Source organism: Alosa sapidissima, chromosome 18, assembly GCF_018492685.1.
Source record: "Alosa sapidissima isolate fAloSap1 chromosome 18, fAloSap1.pri, whole genome shotgun sequence".
NCBI classification, from domain to species: domain Eukaryota; kingdom Metazoa; phylum Chordata; class Actinopteri; order Clupeiformes; family Clupeidae; genus Alosa; species Alosa sapidissima.
The window spans coordinates 14,940,683-14,965,951 of NC_055974.1; the positions used below are offsets into that span (position 1 = coordinate 14,940,683).

General features: G+C 38.7%; 2 protein-coding genes across 6 annotated transcripts; both read right to left on the reverse strand.

Moving 5' to 3' along the window:
• Positions 1-923: 923 nt before the first annotated feature.
• On the reverse strand, positions 924-24,569 carry LOC121690131 (broad substrate specificity ATP-binding cassette transporter ABCG2-like). Of its 2 annotated transcripts, XM_042070529.1 has the most exons (18): positions 24,516-24,569; positions 17,732-17,806; positions 16,614-16,688; positions 14,969-15,151; positions 8,938-8,997; positions 8,504-8,618; positions 7,573-7,725; positions 6,981-7,138; positions 6,420-6,571; positions 5,928-6,020; positions 4,921-5,168; positions 4,646-4,728; positions 4,456-4,545; positions 4,239-4,363; positions 3,904-4,058; positions 2,556-2,645; positions 2,276-2,352; positions 924-1,182 (listed from the first exon to the last, which is right to left on the reverse strand). In XM_042070529.1, the coding sequence occupies exons 4-18, from the start codon at positions 15,148-15,150 to the stop codon at positions 1,035-1,037; spliced, it is 1,929 nt and encodes a 642-aa protein (XP_041926463.1). In that variant the 5' UTR covers position 15,151; positions 16,614-16,688; positions 17,732-17,806; positions 24,516-24,569; the 3' UTR covers positions 924-1,034. The 2 variants fall into 2 exon arrangements, with proteins under 2 accessions (XP_041926463.1, XP_041926462.1); XM_042070528.1 differs by lacking the exons at positions 16,614-16,688; positions 24,516-24,569 and having other exon boundaries at positions 17,732-17,983.
• Positions 20,795-24,632, reverse strand: zbtb26 (zinc finger and BTB domain containing 26). Of its 4 annotated transcripts, none has more exons than XM_042070556.1 (3): positions 24,516-24,632; positions 22,766-22,890; positions 20,795-22,566 (listed from the first exon to the last, which is right to left on the reverse strand). In XM_042070556.1, exon 3 carries the CDS (start codon positions 22,556-22,558, stop codon positions 21,230-21,232), a length of 1,329 nt encoding a protein of 442 aa, XP_041926490.1. In that variant the 5' UTR covers positions 22,559-22,566; positions 22,766-22,890; positions 24,516-24,632; the 3' UTR covers positions 20,795-21,229. The 4 variants fall into 4 exon arrangements, with proteins under 4 accessions (XP_041926490.1, XP_041926488.1, XP_041926487.1 ...); XM_042070554.1 differs by having other exon boundaries at positions 24,380-24,632; XM_042070553.1 differs by lacking the exon at positions 22,766-22,890.
• Between the last annotated feature and the right edge of the window lie 637 nt (positions 24,633-25,269).

Here is a 25,269-nt window from a genome sequence, read left to right on the forward strand (position 1 = left end):
AGACTTTGCGTTAAATTTGAAATCATTGGTCCAGCCTAACCAAGGCTGAATAAATTCTGATTTAAAAGATTTTTCTGGGGGCAGTTTTCAGTGTGAGGTTCTTATAATCCTTTAAATCATGTTACCAATAATTTTGGAAGGCACTAAATGAAAACCCCTTGTAATGATATCATATAGTCAAATTGTTTAATTTAATAGTTTCATTTAATGGCATTTCTTTCAGTATCAGTTTATACATTTGCTGTATACACATATATTTGGTGACAGTGATATTCATATATATATATATATATATGTATATATATATGTATGTGTATATATATATATATATATATATATATATATATATATATATATATATATATATGTATGTATGTATATATATATATATATATATATATATGTATGTATGTATATATATATATATATATGTATGTATATATATATATATATATATATATATATATATATATATATATATATATATATGTATGTATGTGTATATATATATATATATATATATATATATATATATATATATATATATATATATATATATATGTATGTATATATATGTATATATATATATATATATATATATATGTGAAGTGCAAAACAAATGTACATCTTAGAAAATACAATAAAAAAGTTAAAACAAATTTACAACTTGTGAAATACTTAAGGCAAAAGAAATCAGCAGCATCACAGGTGTGAAGGTTAAGATTAAGGATTGATACAGTGCAGATATTCTGACAGCTCAGAGACTCCAATTTCTGAAATACACCTTGCTCAACATCATATGGACAGTAAATATGTAAGATAGTCTTGACAGCTGTTAACAATATTGTTCTCATTCTCAGTAGACACTGTAAACTGTTATGGTGTTACATTCAGTGGTTACATATATTTCCAGATAGATTTTGTATGTTTTTTTTTTTTCAATTGGCCCAAGGGTTTACATGAATGCCATTTTTGATATGATTGGGAGCCTGTATACAGTGTGGGTACAGCTAATTTAAGGTCGCCCTTCTCTTTTATGTAAATTTCTTGATAAAACGAAGTTTCAGATAGGCAATACCCAAGAAAAGTATAGTCATTATTGTGAGGGCAACATGATTCTGCCAAAGTCCCCAAGTTGAATAATCAATGCCTTGATTGTTGAGAAAGTCTTCCCCTGTACATCTGTTACATAAAACAGATCAATCAATTAATTTATCTAAAACATAAAATTAAAATCAACAACAAACTAAATTACTTCAACATTTTGGTTAGTTGTACATGTTTTTGTGATACACTGGTTATAACTCTAACCAACGGTTAACTACATCACATAGGTCTACAGTCATTGTAACATATTTTGCTTAAATGGAATGATCCGGTGTAAAATCAACCTAGGGTCTATCTATGGATAATAACAAGTTTAAACTTTCATTTGGGAGCAAAAATACCATTTCGAAGTATTGTAAACTTTGTAAGTGTATGGAAAGGTTATAAAAAAAGAATGTTTATGAAGTCAGTGTATTACTTTGCCTTGAAGAAAAGTATGTAAAAGTCAGTAGGCTCACTTGACTTCATGCAGTGCTGCACAGACCTGGATGAACATGATGCATGTGTTCAATGTGAAGCATACATCACGCTCAGCCAAATCTGCGCAGCGCTACACAAAATTGAGTGAGCCTGAAGGCAATAAGTCCGATGTCACTGACCGGTGTAAGGCCTGACTCGCTGCAGCATTCTGGACAGCAACAGACACGCCCACTCCAGTCTTGCACGGCCTCCCCAGAATTTTGACACCTGTGACTGATATCCAATTAGTAGACTTGCCCTATAAAAGGACTTTGTATCGGTTGCCTCGATGTGAGGTATTGTTTGTATTAACTCTACTAAGCCGTGTTTGTAGTATTTCATTGAGAGTTACCTGTTTAGCCTTTTCCAGTTTCGACCTTGCCCGTCTGTTTTGACCAAGCTTTTTGGATTACGTTTTGGATTGTTCGCCCTGTCTTTGGATATCCCTGTGTACTGACCTTGGCTTGCTGTCGGCTACTCTTTGGATTGTGGACTTGTACCTTCGCTAAGTAAACAGAACCAAACTGCACTTGAGTCTGAGACTTTATTTATCATCACAACCGGAAAACAAGTTAAGGTAATGTTAATGCACTGACTTCATAAACAGTCCTTATTGTAACCTTTCTGTATACTTAAAAAGTTTGCATTACTTCGATTTTCCTGTTGATTTTTCTAATAAGAGTGTGTATCATTTAAAGGTAGCACTTACGAAACACCTGGTGGAAGGGTGATATTGGGTGCTGTCTGACAAAATTTCAATCCTGAAAACTCATTAATCTGAAGAGCCTAAAGAAAAGCAAAGAATGTAAAAAAAAGTTACATGTCATGCATACATATGAATATATGCTCTCACATTACAGAACTCTGTTAAAACGGTACATTTTATACTGTACTCACAATAGTCACCACACACTCTAGTCTATAGTCTATGTTGCTGCTGTTATTCAGTAAAAAGTATTAATTAAGTAAGTAAATGAATTAAGTCTTACAGTGAGGCCATAGCGAGGAATACTGAAATATCCCAGCCAGGAGAGCCAGACCGCAATGCTGGGTAGATTAACCAGCAGTCCTGAGAAGATCTATACACAAATACAACAACACAGGGAATTGCACAACATGGCTACTGTACATCTGCAAAATCATGAAGATTTTCTCAAAATGGAATGTAATCAATCAAGTTAAAAAGATCACTGGATCTGTTAAAACATCAACAAAAACTCCTGACCACACATGGAAATAGGCCAATACACCCACAATAGTGTTAGATCAGTCCTTTCAGTCAAAGCACTTCAGTGTCACATTTGGGATGTAGCCTGCAAGGCATATATTCGCTGAATCCGTTTTCATTTACCACTTTGGAAATCTGTCACTGTGTCCCTGGCTACATCAGTTGGCCATATAATCAGTCAGCGCCATGGACAGCTCCTTTTTCGCTTTCAATAGCCTTAAGGATTGTCTGACTGCACTGCAAATACACTGCTGCTTGTACACTCCAGCGCTCAATTTTGGGTCCTTCTTCTTGTACTCCGGCTGCTTCTGTGCACTCGCGCAACCTCTTGTGTGTGGTCTTGGAACTTCTCCCTAAGACTTTGTACTCTTGCTCATGGAATGTTGTGAAAAGATCCGGCCAAAAATCGCCACAGAGGCCCCAGCCGTGGCGTAACTGGCTGGGGCACCTGCACCGTACGCCGGCGACCCAGGTTCGATTCCCGCCCCGTGGTCCTTTCCGGATCCCATCCCGACTTTCTCTCCCACTCACTTCCTGTCACTCTCCACTATCCTGTCAATTAAAGGCATAAAAAAGCTCCAAAAAATATCCTTTAAAAAAAAAAAATCACCACAGAATGGAGTGTGGTGTTTGCATCATCTTCAGATTAGTTGGTGGAAAGGGTTCAGCGAATAATGCCTTGCAGGTTATATCCCAAAGATGACCTTGTGTTCTCCTTCAAATAACTGTGGATACATTCATAGCCAGAATGTTGTGTCCTCTGAGAATAAACTGACACTAAAAATGACAAATTTGTTCACTAAAGTGGCGCTGAAAAGTCTGTCAGCCAAAACGTGATCAGATCTTCATCCAACCCATAACAAAAATAATAAAGACAAACTGATGAAATATGTATTGAAAAAAAAAATATTCACAATAAGTCACAAGCATGCTTCTGTTTTCCAGGATTCCTGCTGGGTTTGGAATAGGTCCCAGTTAGTCTGCTGTTATCAAGGCATCCCCTTAGATATTTTATTGAAATCTTCCAATTTACACCACAGTGAATACTCAATGCCCTCTGCACTGATCCTGCGTGTATACTGTTTGTGTGTGTGAGTGTGTTGATTTACCATCATGAAAACAAAGGCGATGGTCATGAAGATGTTGGCAATAGCAACCACAGTCTGGTCCGCAGAGATAGCCATAGTCATTGCAGTTGCTGTGTATGCAACTAATGCCACCGTAAGCATGAACACGAAGAATGCATCAACAGTGGGTTTGAAGCCTAGGATGTAAGCAAATACAACACCAACAAAAAAACACACACAATGAGACACCAATGCAATACTCACAGTTGGGTCAAAAGACATATAACTAGAACATTTCTTAGTCCTTCCTTACCAGAACTAGAACCCTTCTAAATGAATACATGAAATGAACACATGTATGTGGGTGTGTATGTTACCTATCATAAAGTAGGCCACAAGGCTGAATGTGATGGCTGGAACTGTACGCAGTGTGATGATGTCAGACAGGATCTTGCACAAGAAGTAGACGGACACACGGTAGTAGCCACTGATATACTCATGTCTGTAATACACAAAAAGCTTGATATTAATACAAATGAATTATATACCGGTATTAGGAATATAAAGAAGAAATTCATTCCTATCCAGACTTACATGAACAGTTTACGCTCTGTGATGAAGAGTTCGGCTGACGAGAGTGCGGAAAAACACTGATTTGTTGTAATGAAGAAAAGAGCTCCCATTCTAAAATATGGCATACATACGGAAGCAATATGTTAGAGGAGGCTGGGCTGTTGAAAAATAATAGAAAAAAAAAAAACAAATGAGAGAAAAAAAACCTTACCTGTTCTGTATTCCACTCTGATCCTCTTTGACATCAAAGAAAATGGCTCCCACAATTAATGCCAAGAACACGGTTACTCCAACCTAACAGAAAAGTAAAACCCGTAGCAAAAAAGGCAAAAACCTAATCAAAGTTCTTGTCATCCAATTAGAGAGAGAACGACTTTCAAAAACGTTCATTGTACATACAGGTGACATGATATATCAATTGACCCTCACACTGAATCAGAGACCAAATTATATTTCACTCATGATCATACACATCAAATAAATTACCTGAGCAACTGAAGTCTGGGGGTTGAGCATAAGGTTCTTGAACGTTCTCTGGAGGACCCATTTGAACTGGTGGCAGAAGGAGGTGTTGTAAGTGATGGTGCGTACAACGGTACGGTCAGCGCCTCCACCCTGAGTAATGCGTTGCAACTCCTGTTGTGTCTCACGGAAGTCGGCACTCTGCTTGTATGCTTCCACCAGGTGCTGCTCTATAGACTGCGGAGAAGACCTCTGTCCATCTGGAGCCACCTCTTAGGCACAAACCACCCATACACAGAACACACATTTAATACACTGTGCACTCACATAACAATTCAATTGCATTTATTCATACAGTATGTTCATATATTGCATGTTATTAGTCAAGATAGTGTTGCCCAAAGTTGCTCTACAGAACCAAAGTGCTACATCCCACAATAGTAAGGTGTTTTCGGTAAGGAAATTACCAAAAAGTATTCTCATGTCGGCACTTATTTAATACCTTAACAATGTACACAGTACAATTTATTGGAGCCAAATGAATTGGATTTAATGATCTTACAAAGATGGGGATTAATCCACTGTACAAAGCTGATAATATTAATAATTGTTAAAGTGAATCTTTATTGATAAGTAATCCAAAATAAACTCATTGGTACCTGCCCAAAATAAAATCATTGGTACCTGCCCAACCATACAATTGAATCTATAAAAGCATTGGAGGTTCAATGTTTGAACACTTCCAGCAAGTCAAGGAACAGGTTTGTAGAATTGTGCATTGCTATGCCTTTGACAAGTATGTAAAGTGTATTCGAAACAAAAACACACTAAGTCTTTTAATTCTTGTTGCTGTAGACAGAGTGACTGAGATTTACAGTACATTTTAATATTTTCAATGTTAGAACATTAGATGGTGCACTTTTATTGTAAGATATACACAACAGGACATACATATAAACGGCCATAATATGCACCAAAGATTCTAGAGTGCTCTTTATATGCACTAGGAAGGAATAATGAATTTCACTCACCTGAGTCTGTTGCAGTTTTCTGATTGGTAGCATCTCCATTTATGACGTCAAGGAAAAAATCAGCTGGGTTGTTATGTGGCTCACATTCATAGCCTACAAACATACAGTCATGTTATATCTTAGGGACAAAAGTACATCTGAAAGGATGAATATGTAGTACCGGTAAGTCATGAGCAGAATTGGCCACCTCCATGCATATGACAAAGTACATTTACAAACATTTACAGGTAAAGTTGAAATGGGGGTTCATGTCTAGAGTCCACACGTTTCTAAATGTTTTTGTCTGAGGATACTTGGATGTAAGAAATGAATAGATCATCTATTTTAAATTTGCCATATGAAATATTGGTAATGTCTACTGTATATACATTCATATAATGCCACCTTGTTGAATAAAAGTGCTAATTTTATCAAAACATGAACACTTCTGAACACTTCTACACATGTTAACATGATTATTAGGATATCATGAATGTGAGTTTGATTGTTTACCAATGTCTTTGAAGTACTGCAGTGCGTTATTGGCACTTCCATGGTAAACCTGTCGACCTGCCACCAACAGGGTGAGATGGTCAAATACGCGGAAGATGGAGAAACGAGGCTGGTGGATGGACAGAATAATGGTTCGGCCGTTATTGGCCATCCTGTTTGGGGGTTGGAGAGAGTTGAGGATGTCGTTAGCAAGGCTTGCATCAGGACAACATTTACATAGTATTTTTGTCATAGTGCTTTGCTCAAGGGCACAACGAGGGAAGCCGGGAATTTAACTCACAACTTTTCAGGCTACTGCATGCAACCCCAGCTCCTTAACCACCCTTGTGGACATTTATATGTAGTCCTAATTTATTTCTGTGTATTTCTAAGTTGTATTGTACATTATTGTTGTATTTGTACATTTCCAGGGTGTGCATTGCTTGCAACTATTGTTTCGGTTGGATGTGTAAGCACATCTCTGTAAATGTAATATGACTGTTTTGTTACTTTGCAAACAATTGGTTCGTTGGTGTGTGTTTTGTGAGAGAGGGTGTGTCCAAGGGAGACGTGTGTGCATACTTTTTAAGTAATGCCAGCACTGAATTCGCAGTGCTTGCATCAAGGCCTGTGGTGGGTTCATCCAGGAAGAGAACACTCGGGTCAATCAGAAGCTCCATGCCAATATTAGTGCGCTTGCGTTCTCCTCCAGAGATCCCTCTAATCAACTGAGTTCCCACCTGACCGCAAAGAACAAATAACAGTCTCATATTGATGCTTGGATTGTCCATTGTCCACATGAACCCATTGAGAAAAACAGCATGGTGGGAAGGTGTTAAGTCCCATTCAGCAGATCAATTTAAACATTTCTGGACATGACATGTACAAAGTAATATCACAAGAGTGATGGTCTGGCCCTGGCTGATATGCATGGTAACATCAGTGGATATCTGGGCAACACAGTAAGCATTTTTGACATTACGTCAAAAGGTTGTTTCTTCACATTCTATTGTTATTTGTAGGGTAGGCAGGTATGTACCTCTGTTCATACATACAGTATTAAAACGTGACGTCTCAATTAGGTGCTTAGTTGCCAATATCGCAAAATGCTGATGATGCAATTAGAGACTAGAGCTTGGCAGATGTATGGATACATTTGAAGTTAAAACCTTACCCGTGAGTTGGCCACTTTTTCTAAGCCCAGTTCTTTAATGAGATTGTCCACCCGCTGTTCTTTCTCCTGTGACTTGATACTGGTGGGCAACCGAAGTTCTGCAGAAAATCTGAAGTTCTCTCGTACTGTCAGTGTTCCCATCACAACGTCATCCTTGAGACACACAGAACATAGATACACACACTTAAGATAATGTAACTTTAGAATGACTTGTATCTAATACAGTTTGAATAGATCACATGCTCTAAAAGGACTTTGGAGTGCAAACGTCTCCCTGCAAGTGAATGCAGAGTTGTGATTATAGTGCCAATGCACATAGCTAACATGCAAAGGAAGTTGGATGAGTTTAGAGGCTTTAACCCATATCTGTTCAATGATGTTAAATTTCATCACTGTGAGAGAGTCCCTGTTAGCTCCATGTTTTTATAGGGACAAAAGGTGGTAAATTCCCCAACAACTACCCTCTCAGTGCATTATGATTACCCTCTTTGGTTAATGTCCTCTGTGATCTGGTCATTGGGATCTGTGTAGCTTTCCTTGTGTTTTCGATCCCTGTGCCATCCTTGGCCGCGTTATCTGTGCCAGTGAACCCTTGTGTAAATACCCCTGCCCAATGTCCATTCTGTATCAGTGTTCTTGTGTGAATAAATGGCAGAATGCCAACGATTTCCAAAGGATTGTGAGTGGCTCACAACAATAACACATCGTGAATCTCAGTGACATGAAAGTCTGAATGAGGGCTATTTGCTCAAATCATATATTGTATATCTTTTATTCTACAGCCAGATGCAGTGGACCCACTTAGCACTGACATTAGCACATAATGTGAATACATTGCCATTAAAACAGGTCTGTGTCAGTCAGACTGTGGGGAAGAAAATGAATCAAGGCCACTTTAAACATGTAGACTGAACCAAATCCATGTGTTTACCTGGACCACATATCCGGAAAGGCACTTGAAGTTGGGGGGTTGAGGAGCTCCGTCAATGAGCACCTCTCCCGACAGACCTGATGGGTCCTTCCTGGCCGCCAGCACATCTAAGAAGCTACACAACAATACAACACAACAGAACCCATGACAGTGTTGAGAAGGTAGGTTGAAGACAGTAGCACAATAATAAGTGCTGAGCACATAAGCATTTCATGGCAAAAGGTAAAGATAAGTGGGATTTAGCAGTTGCTTTTTTCCAAAGCAATAGGGACTCACAGCGATTGGGTATTGAATGTGAGCCCCCTGCTTATTGGACGGCAATGCTACCGCTGCTCCACCACACTAACATACCAAATACTCCACAGTCAAAATATCATAACAAATATTGATAAATAGATGAAAAATCGAATTATTTGCGAAAGTGTATAACTTACGAGGATTTGCCACTGCCTGTAGCTCCTAAAATAGCATTGAGGCCTGGTCTCATCATCCCACTGGAGAGGAATCAAAACAGACAGAGTTAAAAAATGCTGTAATTTTAAGTGTATCAAAATAAACTACAAATAACAGTAGCCACGCCATGTATGAAAATAAAATACTTTATTTTTGTATTTTGATACAGAAATACAAATACTCTTTAAAGGGAGCATGAAATCACTTTGCAAATCTTCCATATCTGTCTATTTAGTTTATTCCTTCATCAGTAAACTGACTCTGTTGATTAAGTGGTGAGAGCAACCGCTTGTGGTGAGAGACAGTCTTTGAGAGCAACCGCTTTTCTCTGCCTACAAGGCATGCCATAAACCTACAAATGTCAACAGATCGACTATGCTGACCTGCCTGTTACACCTCATAGCCAAAATACTGTCAGAGATGCACTAAAAAATCAGAGATGCACTAAAAAATTCATCCAATAAAATACAAATTACAAAATACTATTTTTTTTTTTAAATATGTATTTCACATTTTTGAAATACATATTTCAAATACATGTATCATAAATACTGCCCATCCCTGATACTAATGTATTCATAAACCAAAAGTTTATACCTCGGAACCAACCATACTGTAAATTACGTAGGCCAAATAAAGTCAGTCCTCATTCCAACACCCCCCCCCCCCCCCGCCCCAGTTCCACCTCTTTTTTGTTGCTGAAATTGCTCAAGAGGGGCTCTTTGCACATTACCAGTGCGGGAAACAGTATGTCGGTAGCAATACTGTTGTGAGTGTGATTTATTGCGGTTCTTTTTCTATTGCAGGGCCACTTTGAATTTGAAATGACCCCCATATTGACAAACCAGGTCACCACCCTGAATTGTCTGCTTTTAGGTGGACACGTGTGATAAAGCCTGACTCCGCTCACCGGCTTTCAGTTCACGGGTCTAATGAAACAAGGCTGACACAACAAGATGAAACTGCAAGATCTTGACACAACAAGATGAAACTGCAAGATATACAATTTATATCTCAAAAATTGTGGAGTCGTTCTATCATGAACTGGACTAAAGGGAAGTCATGAACTGTCATGAACTGGACTAAAAGGGAAGAGCATAAGAAACAGACACACACACACACACACACACACACACACACACACACACACACACACACACAAAAGCTTCTCCTTCACATGAGCTCACAACACATAAACCAACAGAAACACGTGACAATACTCTCTGCTACACAAACACACACACAAGAGCACATTTATGTTCCTGAGTTGATAATTAGCCAAAGATAAATAAAACCATCGGTTTAAGGACCAAACTAAAGGCATGCTCTTCACACTCTTCTGAATACCGACCACTCACATTCAAAACAAAGAAATATTCTTAATTTCTCTCACACACATTATCTTTCGCGCCCCACTATATCAGCATTGCGATGAAAAGCCGGATGTATACTGTTTTCTAAGTATAAGAAAGGCAAAGAGTGCACATGCACGTATACACAATCTTCTAAACAAACGATGTCTGTTTCAGTCCTTTTTTCTTCTGACCTCTCTCTTTCATACAATTGAACACACTCAGCAGGGGCCAGGGGATGTATATTTGTGTGTATTTATGTATGTGTGTGTGTGTGTGTGTGTGTGGCTTCCTTCCATGTATTGAGAGAATTCTCTTTGATCACAGCTTTATTTTGAGATGATTGTGAGACCGAGACGATAAAGATAAAAGGACAATGCTAATGCATTGTTCAATACTCAGAGGTCTGCTGCATGGGAATGTCAAGAAGTCTCATGCTAATAATATGTAAAGGGCATTTAAGACGAGTCTATACTGGGGTGTGCCGCTAAATTCTGCCTTCAAGGTGGACATTAATATAAGAGATACAGAAAATGCACAAAGACTGTATGTGGCTTAGGCTACTATTTAAAAAATAAAATAAACGTCATTAATCTGAGGAGCGCAATGGTAGGGAGGTAACATATGCCTATATGAGGGCATTCAAGTAAGTGGGTGCAGAACCGGAGACTACTTCGTAGGCAAGCGTTGATTTGAATTTGATGCGTTCAGTCATTGTCAAAATACCAATACGCTGTTTGATTTTGCACTTCTTGCTTTTAAAAGGAATGGCAGATGTCACACTCACTGGTTTAATGGATGTTATGCCCAAAACCCACCCATGACTAATTAAGAAACATAAGAACAACCTTTTTAAATAATGAGCCTGGCGTCTGATCACTTATGTAACACCATACGTTTAAACCATGTGTTTCAGACCGTTAAAATAGCCCACAAACTGTTATACTACAGTAGTATCATTCACTGTTGTCCAAAATAATCACTGGTTACAAACTGGAAAATGGTAACAACTAGCAGAGAAAGGGAGTGCAGAGCCGTTGCGCAACTGGCTGGGGCACCTGCACCGTACGCTGGCGACCTGGGTTCGATTCCCGCCCCGTGGTCCTTTCCGGATCCCACCCCGACTCTCTCTCCCACTCGCTTCCTGTCATTCTCCACTATCCTGTCAATTAAAGGCTTAACCCCCCCCCCCAAAAAGAAACCTGATTATAGAGAATTGCTGGGAAAACACTAACTTGACTTGCACAATAATCCTCCCTTGAGCCATCACTTACTGGATGTGAAAGTTGTAGAACACCATGGAATTATGAAATACCAATTGAGAAAAGCGGATGTACAGATTATTATTAGATCATTATTTCTGAGACATTACACCTCATCATGACATGGCATGCCATGCACATTGGGTCCCACCCAGTGTTGACTCCAAGGTTACGGCCTTGAAGCATGTTACGCACACCAATACACCAATTTGTATAACGGCAATTATAATGTATAATTCTGCTGATAGTAGAGTGTATTTGAAGGTTACTATAAAATAGCACCTGGTATTTTAATTTACTTGTTTTTCATTCATGCACTTTCTTTAGATATATCCACTTTGTATTGTAGATGTGACTGGCATTAAATGCACCATATTGTGCTCCAAACTCAATGTATAACATTTGCATATAGACAAGGTAGTATTGACCTCCATACACAACATAATTTGGAAAACAAACTGGTAATATATGTTCACATTCTGGACCTTTGTACAATGAATGGGCAATACAATATGCCTTGGTATACAAAAAATAAATATGCGTGTGATGAATGAAGCATTTATTAATAACAATTATTATTTTATAGTAATGTATATTATCTTATAACATTCCTGATGTGCTCATTGCCACACTCTTTATTCCAGATCGTATTGGTTAGACAAACTGGATAATCAATCAATGACTAATGATGAATGTCTGTTTGGTACCAAAACGCAATATTCTCTATTTTAATGAATTTTCATCAACATTTTTCTACATTTTTTTCTCCAAGTAATTTCAGTAGAATTATAATTGTGTATTGTTATTTGATTTATCTTAACTTAATCGAAACAACACAATTGCAATTGTATTGATTACCTGAAATACACAATTAAATTACATTACTTTTTTATGTTTTTTTTTTTTTTTTTTTTTTTTTAAATAGACATTTAGTGTTTTGGAACCAAACTCTTCAAATGACTTCGGAAGTGAACTCTGGACAAATTGTTCAGTGTTGCAGATTGACTGCATATTGTCTGGTTTCTGACACTAGCTGGTCAGTCCTGTTTTCAGTCCTGGACTCCTGCAGTCCACTGAATTCAAGCTCCTGCATGCAGCCCTCATTGGCATTGTCAATAAAATACAATAAAATACAAATTACAAAATACTATTTTTTTTTAAAATATGTATTTCAAATTTTTTTTTTCACAACTTTGAATTGACCCCCATATTGACAAACCAGGTCACCACCCTGAATTGTCTGCTTTTAGGTGGACACGTGCGATAAAGCCTGACTCCGCTCACCGGCTTTCAGTTCACGGGTCTAATGAAACAAGGCTGACACAACAAGATGAAACTGCAAGATATACAATTTATATCTCAAAAATTGTGGAGTCATACTATCATGAACTGGACTAAAGGGAAGTCATGAACTGTCATGAACTGGACTAAAAGGGAAGAGCATAAGAAACAGACACACACACACACACACACACACACACACACACACACACACAAAAGCTTCTCCTTCACATGAGCTCACAACACATAAACCAACAGAAACACGTGACAATACTCTCTGCTACACACACACACACACACACACAAGAGCACATTTATGTTCCTGAGTTGATAATTAGCCAAAGATAAATAAAACCATCGGTTAAAGGACCAAACTAAAGGCATGCTCTTCACACTCTTCTGAATACCGATCACTCACATTCAAAACAAAGAAATATTCTTAATTTCTCTCACACACATTATCTTTCGCGCACCACTATATCAGCATTGCGATGAAAAGCCGGATGTATACTGTTTTCTAAGTATAAGAAAGGCAAAGAGTGCACATGCACGTATACACAATCTTCTAAACAAACGATGTCTGTTTCAGTCCTTTTTTCTTCTGACCTCTCTCTTTCATACAATTGAACACACTCAGCAGGGGCCAGGGGATGTATATTTGTGTGTATTTATGTATTTATGTATGTGTGTGTGTGTGTGTGTGGCTTCCTTCCATGTATTGAGAGAATTCTCTTTTTGATCACAGCTTTATTTTGAGATGATTGTGAGACCGAGACGATAAAGATAAAAGGACAATGCTAATGCATTGTTCAATACTCAGAGGTCTGCTGCATGGGAATGTCAAGAAGTCTCATGCTAATAATATGTAAAGGGCATTTAAGACGAGTCTATACTGGGGTGTGCCGCTACATTCTGTCTTCAAGGTGGACATTAATATAAGAGATACAGAAAATGCACAAAGACTGTATGTGGATTAGGCTACTATTTAAAAAATAAAATAAACGTCATTAATCTGAGGAGCGCAATGGTGGGGAGGTAACATATGCCTATATGAGGGCATTCAAGTAAGTGAGTGCAGAACCGGAGACCAATACGCTGTTTGATTTTGCACTTCTTGCTTTTAAAAGGAATGGCAGATGTCACACTCACTGGTTTAATGGATGTTATGCCCAAAACCCACCCATGACTAATTAAGAAACATAAGAACAACCTTTTTAAATAATGAGCCTGGCGTCTGATCACTTATGTAACACCATACGTTTAAACCATGTGTTTCAGACCGTTAAAATAGCCCACAAACTGTTATACTACAGTAGTATCATTCACTGTTGTCCAAAATAATCACTGGTTACAAACTGGAAAATGGTAACAACTAGCAGAGAAAGGGAGTGCAGAGGGGAGATGATCTCAGTTAAGTTAAGAAACCTGATTATGGCCCCAGTCAACACTTTAAAAAGTCTTAGAGAGGCCCCGGCCGTGGTGCGACTGGCTGGGGCACCTGCACTGCTGGCAACCCGGGTTTCGATTCCCGCCCCGTGGTCCTTTCCGGATCCCACCCCGACTCTCTCTCCCAATCACTTCCTGTCATTCTCCACTATCCTGTCAATTAAAGGCATAACCCCCCCCCCCCCCCCCCAAAAAAAAGAAACCTGATTATAGAGAATTGCTGGGAAAACACTAACTTGACTTGCACAATAATCCTCCCTTGAGCCATCACTTACTGGATGTGAAAGTTGTAGAACACCATGGAATTATGAAATACCAATTGAGAAAAGCGGATGTACAGATTATTATTAGACCATTATTTCTGAGACATTACACCTCATCATGACATGGCATGCCATGCACATTGGGTCCCACCCAGTGTTGACTCCAAGGTTACGGCCTTGAAGCATGTTACGCACACCAATACACCACATACACCAATTTGTATAACGACAATTATAATGTATAATTCTGCTGATAGGCGCTTACACAACAAAGAAAAATGTAGGTTCAGCATTAAGTCTTCAAAGGTGTTTGATATTGCCACAATGACATATATAATCATCTTGGCATGATGCGATTAATATAAGGGTAATGGTTAGAGAAAATTAAATGGAAAGTTTAGGTCTTACTTGAGGTCAATGAGAATGTCTTTGGTGGTGCTCTTCCTCTTGCACAACAGTCCTCTGCTTTCCTTAACACTATAGTTGATGTTGTGGAAGCTGACAGTAGACCCTTTCGGCCTACTGTTGTGTGGGGTACTATAACCATTCTCCTCCATGGCCACAGACACAGGTTTCATATCCACAGCCATTCTGCAACATCACACATCAGGTCAATCTATGAATAGCAAAGGTTTGAACTACACACCCAGATGGTATAATGATTGTGTCCTGATGAGGACATGACACAAAACAAAGTAAAACGTTTAAAGAATTTGAGTCAATTAGTGAATATACCATCAATAGAGCTAAATAATATTCCTCCATCATATCTTCACCTAATCATATTCTATGGCTATTATCAATGAAAAATGTATTGGTTGTATTTGTGCATTCGCCGCGCAGCGAAGCGGTGGTCATATAGGTTTAGTCAGATTTTCTTTTTTTTTTTTTTTTTTTCGCATGTCCAAATTTCCGTCAAGGATTCCTGGGACACTGAAAGACCGGGGTACACGAAACTTGGTGGGCATGTAACCCCACATGGATAGCATGGAACCATCGTTTTTCGTTTTGATCTGTAGCCCCCCCGCTGGACTGGACCCCCGAAAGGAGGGTAGGGCAGACACAGTTTTCTGGGAATATCTTGAGAACCGTAGGGCCTAGGATGACCAATTTTTTCCGTATGTTTGCCTCCAGGGGTCATGTTAACCCATTCCATGTGCACACATGTGCATAAACAGATACACACGCACACAAATACATTCACAGTAATCATACGTATGACACATACTCACACAGTAGACATATGTACGCATGCATGCACATGCACAAACACACATGCACACGCAGACAAACACAAAAGCACGCACACACACACACACACACACCCACACACATAAACATAAACGTGTGCACGCACACATGCACACAATTCAAGAATTTCTCAGAATTATGAACAGGCAAGATGGGGGTGGGGTTGTATAAAATCAATTTTACATGTGAAATCTATGAACTAATCATGTTTTGGTACTTGTCGTCTAGCATATACCAGTGAGATTTGAGTGTGGATAATGCAATTTAGTGAGACAGTTAGAATCATATAGGCCTTTCAGCGTGATTTATTTTTGTGGAAAAAATGTGCTGGACTGGGCAGCGGTCATATTTTGTACCGCTCTGCGGTACATCTAGTTATTTATCAAATGCAGTTCCATGGTGTTTTATTAATAAATAATATGCAGTATGTTAAATAAAATGATAAAATCCTTTTCATATTAACCTTTTCTGTAAAAATGTAGTTAATGCTGTGCTATATTTGTGATGATTGACTACTCATAGCATTTGTCAATGGTGTCAAAATGCTACAAGTTAGCAAATAAAAAATTACAAAGTGTCTACATTTAGACAAAACATTTTTTTTTAACTACATTTTCAAACTGATATTCAGGTAACTTACACAACTGACGTGACAAAAGTAAAGACAATCCCATCTATACAAACCACATAGCCTATACCCATAGCCTTCCAATCTAAAGGCTATTGACAATGTATCACTCACAGCAAGAATGTAAAGCTTGTATAGATCTATCTATCTGATGTAATGAACAATCTTACTTACCTTCTTTTTAGTATGTGCACATGTGTGAGACTTAGGTCCTCTGCAACCCTTGCCTTGCTGTTCTGTAACTCCAGGCTAGTTGAGAGATTTTATGAGGTAATTTAAATTATATTGCTTGTTATAAGATAAGAACTAGGCGACACAGTTTTCTGAGAATATCTTGAGAACCGTAGGGCCTAGGATGACCAATTTTTTCCGTATGTTTGCCTCCAGGGGTCATGTTAACCCATTCCATGTGCACACATGTGCATAAACAGATACACAGGCACACAAATACATTCACAGTAATCATACGTATGACACATACTCACACAGTAGACATCTGTACGCATGCATGCACATGCACAAACACACATGCACACGCAGACAAACACAAAAGCACGCACACACACACACCCACACACATAAACATGTGCACGCACACATGCACACAATTCAAGAATTTCTCAGAATTATGAACAGGCAAGATGGGGGTGGGGTTGTATAAAATCAATTTTACATGTGAAATCTATGAACTAATCATGTTTTGGTACTTGTCGTCTAGCATATACCAGTGAGATTTGAGTGTGGATAATGCAATTTAGTGAGACAGTTAGAATCATATAGGCCTTTCAGTGTGATTTATTTTTGTGGAAAAAATGTGCTGGACTGGGCAGCGGTCATATTTTGTACCGCTCTGCGGTACATCTAGTTATTTATCAAATGCAGTTCCATGGTGTTTTATTAATAAATAATATTCAGTATGTTAAATAAAATGATAAAATCATTTTCATATTAACCTTTTCTGTAAAAATGTAGTTAATGCTGTGCTATATTTGTGATGATTGACTACTCATAGCATTTGTCAATGGTGTCAAAATGCTACAAGTTAGCAAATAACAAATTACAAAGTGTCTACATTTAGACAAAACATTTTTTTTTAACTACATTTTCAAACTGATATTCAGGTAACTTACACAACTGACGTGACAAAAGTAAAGACAATCCCATCTATACAAACCACATAGCCTATACCCATAGCCTTCCAATCTAAAGGCTATTGACAATGTATCACTCACAGCAAGAATGTAAAGCTTGTATAGATCTATCTATCTGATGTAATGAACAATCTTACTTACCTTCTTTTTAGTATATGCCCATGTGTGAGACTTAGGTCCTCTGCAACCCTTGCCTTGCTTTTCTGTAACTCCAGGCTAGTTGAGAGATTTTATGAGGTAATTTAAATTATATTGCTTATTATAAGATAAGAACTAGGCAACAGGGCAATCCCATGGTTACCGCCATGTGCACGTGTGGAGGTTCTACATGATATGAGAGACACAACGCTGAGGGTGCAGCGTTTACTTAGAAAAGTTAGTAGGCGGGATTTGGAAACAGTGAGCTTGAGCAAGATACACTCAGTGAAGTTGGTCTATGCAAGTCAAATAATGTGTATAATGCTCATCATTGCTTTTGCTTATAACATGGAAAGTTATTTTTGGCTTATCCCTGATTCTGTGTAACACAAGCAGACAAGCTAACAATTATTCAATTGTATCTTAAACACTGGCTGTATGTGAAAGCTATATCATATCTTATCACCTTCACTCGCACACATGGTAGCACAACTATGGAATTATTGCAGATGAAGCTGCAGATGAAGCTGATTTTGATCATATCATTATCATTCTCACTGTACATGTATATAACAGCTTCATATCACACAGCCCAGTGCAATTTTGGTCTTCTTCTGCACTTTCACCTTTTGCCTTGTGAAAAAAGGCTAAATTGTCTTTCCACATTTCTTGCAACTTTGTGATCAACAGATTATTTTTCTATGAAAGCATGTTTTAGAGTCGGCAACAACCACAGATCAATGGCCTAACACTCTGACACTCATAGATACTGTATAGCCTGACACTGACTCTAAGGGCTTTCAGACATACGTGTAAGGCCGGAGGGTTCTACGGATGTTAAGTGGTTGGGCCGTATATCTGAACAACATAAACGGTCATATGGAAGTCCGAACTTGGCAGGCTGTTCTACTGCTCCCCTCTTAGTATTTCCTCTGGACATTGTGTAAATGTGCTGTCTGAACGAAGCGTCTGACATCACTGTGGGAAGTTCACAATGCAGTACTTGCAGCATTCTTGTTTTTTTTTTTTTTATGACAGAAACCTGATATTTTAACTTTCAAATATACAGTATATTGTCTTGTGGCAAATGTCAAAACAGTTGTAGACTGGTCTACACACAAAAAAAGAACAACTGTTGTGCTAGTTAATGTTTTACATTGCTTTATCAGTCAAGGTGGTATGACACCAGTTTGTCAAAGGTCAATTCTACAAGACAATGATATGACTGTGATATAACTGCCACTGCGGCAATACCAATGTGATGATTACTGTTCTGTTCTGAGAACTGTTTTATTTCACATAACTAAAATGATAACTGCTAGCCTTGACCTCACACCCTCCAGCACTGTGGTCGCTACATTTTTTTTGTCCCTTCCCTTTTTCACCTGTGGACAGGTAACATGTTATGGGTTATTCATCACCTGAATCTTTGGAAAGACAGGTGATCAGGAGCCCTGAAAACCGGCATGAATTAAGCGCCACTGACCCTCAAGTTAACTAAGACGCTAAAAGGCCCCTAGCAATTTACAAAGGTATATGGGCCCTCAGCTTCAATGATCATTATAAACATACTACTTCAGATGTATGTTTTGCATCCTGTGGGTCCTTGTCAGCGAGTGCATCACTGACAGGGGCACAAGTAATTAAGCTCCCTAATGGAAATTTCAGAGGCCTTCATATTCCCTAAGTCCCCTCCAGTTTGGACCCTTGGAATTGTGCTCACCTTTCATGCCCTTATGGTGAAACCAATTGGAATCAAGTCATTAATAGCAGTATTCAGTGAGTACTCTGTCACAAATCTCACATGTTGCTGTGAGTGCAATTGTTAAGTTGTGGTGCAATAATGTGCCAATAATTATTTTTCTGGAGTCCAATTTAGAGCAGCCTACCAGAACATTGCCACTCTACTACTCACTTGCTGCCTAAATCTAATAAAATCCTATTTTTGACGGAGGCTCGGACATTACCCTTGATTATATCACCTGGCTGCACAGCTACATTAATTACTCTGTTAGAGTCAAGCTATTTTTGTTTTACCCTCACTAAAACAGAAGTGATGGTGACAAGGTTTACATGTTGTGAAAACAGGCTGTAACCTTTTTGGACAAAAGAGCTGTTGGACCTGACACGACATGTGACGTCAGACTTAACAACCAAATGGTACCAAGTCAGATTCCTCATAAGCCTACATACATGTCTTGGGCCCGATTTTCATTACACAATTCCCAGAACACCTGATCTTGTCGATATCTTGACGTGAAGGTGCAAACCTCATGAATTGTGACATGTAGGATCACTACAATATTCTCTAGATGCACACTTTTGTGACACACACACACAGGTGTATATAATCACAGACACATACATCCAAACACACACACACACACACATAGATCCAAACTACCCCCACACACACACACAAGGAAACACACTTATACACTTCTTAGAAGACACTTGCAAGCCTACCATCAAGCTTACTGATATGAACAAGATTAGTTATTGATATGATTTAAATAAACTAAAATACTGAGTAAGGTGGAAATGTTTTAGAAGGCATGCAGATCAGGTGCAGAAGGCTGGGGGTTGCTGCGAGCATTAATGTCAAGTCAAGGGCAAGTTCATAGAAGGGCAAGTTTGAAAGTTCCAAGGATGGCTTTTCTAGGTCATCTCGATCACATCTGAAGATGCCGGGGCTGATGAAGCGTGCATGAGCTATATGTTAAATAATACAATATTGAATTACATAAATTCTCTCAAATATGACAACAGATAAAGGTATTGATATTTCCTTTAGTTACAAATCAATTTCGCCTGCATTTGAAGGTTACTATAAAATAGCACCTGGTATTTTAATTTACTTGTTTTTCATTCATGCACTTTCTTTAGATATCACTTTGTACTGTAGATGTGACTGGCATTAAATGCACCATATTGTGCTCCAAACTCAATGTATAACATTTGCATATAGACAAGGTAGTATTGACCTCCATACGCAACAGAATTTGGAAAACAAACTGGTAATATATGTTCACATTCTGGAACTTTTGTACAAAAAATAAATACGCGTGACGGATGAAGCATTTATTAATAACAATTATTATTTTATAGTAATGTATATTATCTTATAACATTACTGATGTGCTCATTGCCACACTCTTTATTCCAGATCGTATTGGTTAGACAAACTGGATAATCAATCAATGACTAATGATGAATGTCTGTTTGATTCCAAAACTCTATATCCTCTATTTTAATGAATTTTCATGAACATTTTTCTACATTTTTTTCTCCAAGTAATTTTAGTAGAATTATAATTGTGTATTGTTATTTGATTTATCTTAACTTAATCAAAACAACACAATTGCAATTTTATTGATATTACCTGAAATACACAATTAAATTACATTACTTCTTAATGTTTTTTTTTTTTTTAAATAGACATTTAGTGTTTTGGAACCAAACTCTTCAAATGACTTCGGAAGTGAACTCTGGACAAATTGTTCAGTGTTGCAGATTGACTGCATATTGTCTGGTTTCTGACACTAGCTGGTCAGTCCTGTTTTCAGTGCTGGACTCCTGCAGTCCACTGAATTCAAGCTCCTGCATGCAGCCCTCATTGGCATTGTCAAAGCTGTTCTTACCATGGACCTGCTTAAGATGTTTTCTGAGGACTGGTTTGTGTGCAAAAACCATCTCACAGTAATTGCAGCGGTGGGGCTTATCACCACTGTGCAGGTTGAGGTGGTCTAGCAGAGAGCACTTCTGGGTAAAGTTCTTCCCACATATCTTACACTGGAATGGCTTAATTCCCGCATGGACACGCATGTGCCGGTGAAGGTTGCCCTTCTGCGTAAATGTCTTGCCACAAAGCAGGCACATGAACAGCTTGTGCATTTTGAGGTGGTTGGCGTAGTTCTCTAGCTGCCGGAAGACGCGCGAACACTTTGGGCACTGGTGGTACCACTGTATGCCCTTTTCATTGGTACGTAGACCCCCCCAAACCCGGGATGATTCCGCTGGGACAGGACTTGTAGGGTAATCGGACAAATGCATCAGTGTAGTCTCTGAATCACCCACACGGTTTTCTACAGTGGAGTTAATTAGTGAGTGCTGTGGTTCAGGAGAGTTGAGAGTGGGTGATTGTGAGATTCGATCACGCATGCTGTCTGCCATTTTATCTCTAACGGACTCCACTTTTATTATAGCAAGGGGACTGTTGTCACATTCTTCAGAATTCTTGCTTTGTTTTGTCCTTGTCCGTCCTTCCATGTTTTGTGTTCCCGAAGGCATCACACGCTCTATAATGATGTCATCGTCGTCATCTTCCTCCCCTTCATCTACCACTTGATTCTCTAGCTCATTTTGTTCTGCCTCTACAGTGGGAAGAAACTGTCCAACTTTACTGGAATGTGTTTGTGTGGTTTGCTCGTCCTTCACTTGATGTGGCTTGATGAATTTGTTAAGTGCCTGGGTGCACTGCTCAACAATGTGTCCCATCTGGAGAAAACTTGCGACTGTGAGGTAGTTGACTAGCTCTAGTTCTGGAAACTCCAGCACTCCTGTGTAGCAAGACAGCAGCAACTTTTGTCCAACCTCTGCATCCTGCAAAGTACTGATCTGAATTTCTGCGGAGTCCTGGAGGAAGAACTGGTCCCGAAGAAAGGGAGATCCTGCCGCAAAGACCACTTTGTGACCGGCCACCTCCAGATCATTAATGCGAACAAGTACATCACAGAAGCGCCTTTGGCTGCGTAGGGCATCCATTTTCTGTAACATTGACTCTCCAAAGTTGGCAAAGCGGAATTGGAGGATCACCTGCTTCTCAGCCATGGTTTAACCTGAAATTTGGCCATGCAGGTGGTTACACATAAGGAATAATGAGGTTGCATACATGAAGAGTATTAAGAATAAAAGTGAAGATTTTTACAATGTTAGCAAGTCAAAGTACTCCATTATTATCACAACTATATAACATGATACAGTAAAGTATATTTACTTATAATATTATTGAATTACTATTAACTTACTATAACTCACAAAGGTGGCTATCAGCTTTTTAAATCCACCCATGTTTTCCCCAGCTGGTTATGAGCATGTTCACATAAAAAAGGCAGTGTAGGAATTTGTTGGCACCAAGGGACCAATCACAAATTTGAATAGGTCTAGACCCACCACCAACATAAATCACAGAAAAACAAAACGATAATACTTCAAAGAATGAAGAATTTAAATAAGTAGTTCAGACTGAAAGCAACAGTTGCAGCATTCAGACACAGAAAAGCTGGCCAATAAATGAATGGTTTAAGATATATCTTCATGGTGAACAACCTTTGTATCATTGAAAATCCCAGTGAAACCTGAAGGTACTTCATACTGTAAAGCCCGAAATCCTGCTTCATACAGACCCCAGGATGAGTCAAAAGATGTAAAAGGTGAAAAACGTCTGGAGCTAAAATGATGTGGATGTGGATTTTAACTTTATAACTCTCCCAAATCATAGCATTGTATTAATAGTAGCCTATGCCACCCTATATGGCTTAAAGGTGTTCTGTCTAATTTTACAATAAAAACATATTTATATTGAGAACATGGTGTTGAGATAGGTTGAGCACTTTTGCAAGGCACTATAGCCTTCATCTGAGACAGCCCAAAATTCCCAAGCCATGCGGTCAACATGACATAATGTCCATTAAACTTGTGATGGGCTATTTTCAGAGTACTCATAGGGCTGCCTTGCATGTAAGGCAACACATTAACCCATGGCTAAATTCAATTTCTTACAAGAGATTAAGAGGTATTGGAATACATGGCCTACATGAATCGATATGGCATCTTAAATCTCAATTTTTTGTTTGGGCTATTTGTTTGCTTGCTTATGTATGCCAAATTATTTATTTGCAAGTTATCCATTCAATTGTGAAAGTAGTCTAAACACAGACAGATCTGGGTAAGAACCTTGTTTGGATGAATAGCAACAACTTCTGCACTTTATTCTGTGTGATGAACATTCAATCTGCCACACTGTAGGCCTGCTGCTACATAGGTAGGGATCTTGGCACTTCCATATTTCATCACTTCCCCCACGTTATTATCAGGTGTTTATATTATGTTCACTCATATCCTACAACGGGAAACACAATTTAAACCTATCTTGAGTGGTCAAGTGTTAGAATTAGCTTCCAATGCTTTCATACACACATTCATTTCAGCTATGTGTTGTTGGCTAATGTTCTATGGCATGACTGCCTCCACAAACGACATGCGATAGAATTGTGAAGTCATAGCCAAAATTTGCTGTTAGCCTGTCATACAAACCACATGCATGTGTCATTAAGGCATTTCCGACATCACTTGAAGGCCGCATATTGGGCTCAAGCAGGGCTAGCCTGTGCTATAATTGAGGGTTTTGCCTCAATAGGCTCGTCTACTTTGTCATCCCTGGTCGCGATGGTAGAACCATCTATTCATGGGTAGGCTATTCATACGAAATTGATTGCCTTCTAGAATTCTTAAGTTCCCGAGTGTAGCCTACCTAGACCTAGACACCTCACAAATGACATGTTACTCTCTAGGCTACACCAGTGATAGCCTAGCACATCGTCAAGAACATCATGAGCAAGTGTATTTGTTTAATTAAGATAAAATACCCACCACAACGAATTAATGTTGTAAGCTACAGGCTATCGTCAGTTTAGGTCACTTCGGTTTTGATGCATCCCCATTAGCCTACGTTACCAGGGTTCACGTTAACAAAGGATTCTGTGCGAGAGGGAAACCGATAACCTACCTCTTATCTATCGACGATAAGCCGTTCAGTAAAACTAAAATTATGTAAATTCTATAAATAATGTTAATGCTAACTCGACTTCACTTGACACTGCGTTCACAATTCTAAAATGGCAGATATGCACCAGCACAGAGGGACAGAACCTAAAGAGGAGGAGCATCGGAGATTAAAGGGACCCACACCTTATCGTTGTTGTAGGCTATGACATTAATCGCTTTGAGACACTAGTTAGTTTTCAACTAATTCACAATCAGATGAGGCTATTTGCAAAATGCCAATTTAATTTCTTCTTAGAATTCAAGAGCATTACATTTCGATTAAATGTCTGACAAAGCTGAGTTACAAGATGCAGAAGCCTATGCATCTGTTAGTGGAGCAGTTAAACAGACACTTTCTAATGAGACACAGCACTCAAACATCTCCCACAGAAATGTATTGGGGTTAATGGGGTATGTCTAATAAGGGGAGAACCGCCACTCTCGGGAAACTTCCGGTTTCTGAACTGGTTGCAGTTCCTTTTCTGGTTCCACATGAGGGCGCTCACGAATAAGTGCAGAATGAATGGAGGTCTATGGAGCTGTACCCCTCGAATCCACTTTTCTCGAGATATAATTTTTTGCCCAGAAATTTGAATGTTGCATATTGAGTCACTTATTTGTCCTAAAAAGCCTTTCAAATGCGTCAATGACGTCATTCATTAGCAGAAAGCTAGTGTGTTGTGGGCAACAATGACCCAACCTGTAAGAAATCGAAA

Excerpts from the sequence above, each read along its gene's own strand:
- LOC121690131 (XM_042070529.1), bottom strand. The coding sequence starts at position 15,150 with ATGGCTGTGGATATGAAACCTGTGTCTGTGGCCATGGAGGAGAATGGT. Across the intron at positions 6,021-6,419 it reads GCAGTACTTCAAAGACATTG|GCTATGAATGTGAGCCACAT; the intron begins GTAAACAATCAA and ends GTATGTTTGTAG. Across the intron at positions 2,646-3,903 it reads TCGCCTTTGTTTTCATGATG|ATCTTCTCAGGACTGCTGGT; the intron begins GTAAATCAACAC and ends ATTTGTGTATAG.
- zbtb26 (XM_042070553.1), bottom strand. The coding sequence starts at position 22,558 with ATGGCTGAGAAGCAGGTGATCCTCCAATTCCGCTTTGCCAACTTTGGA.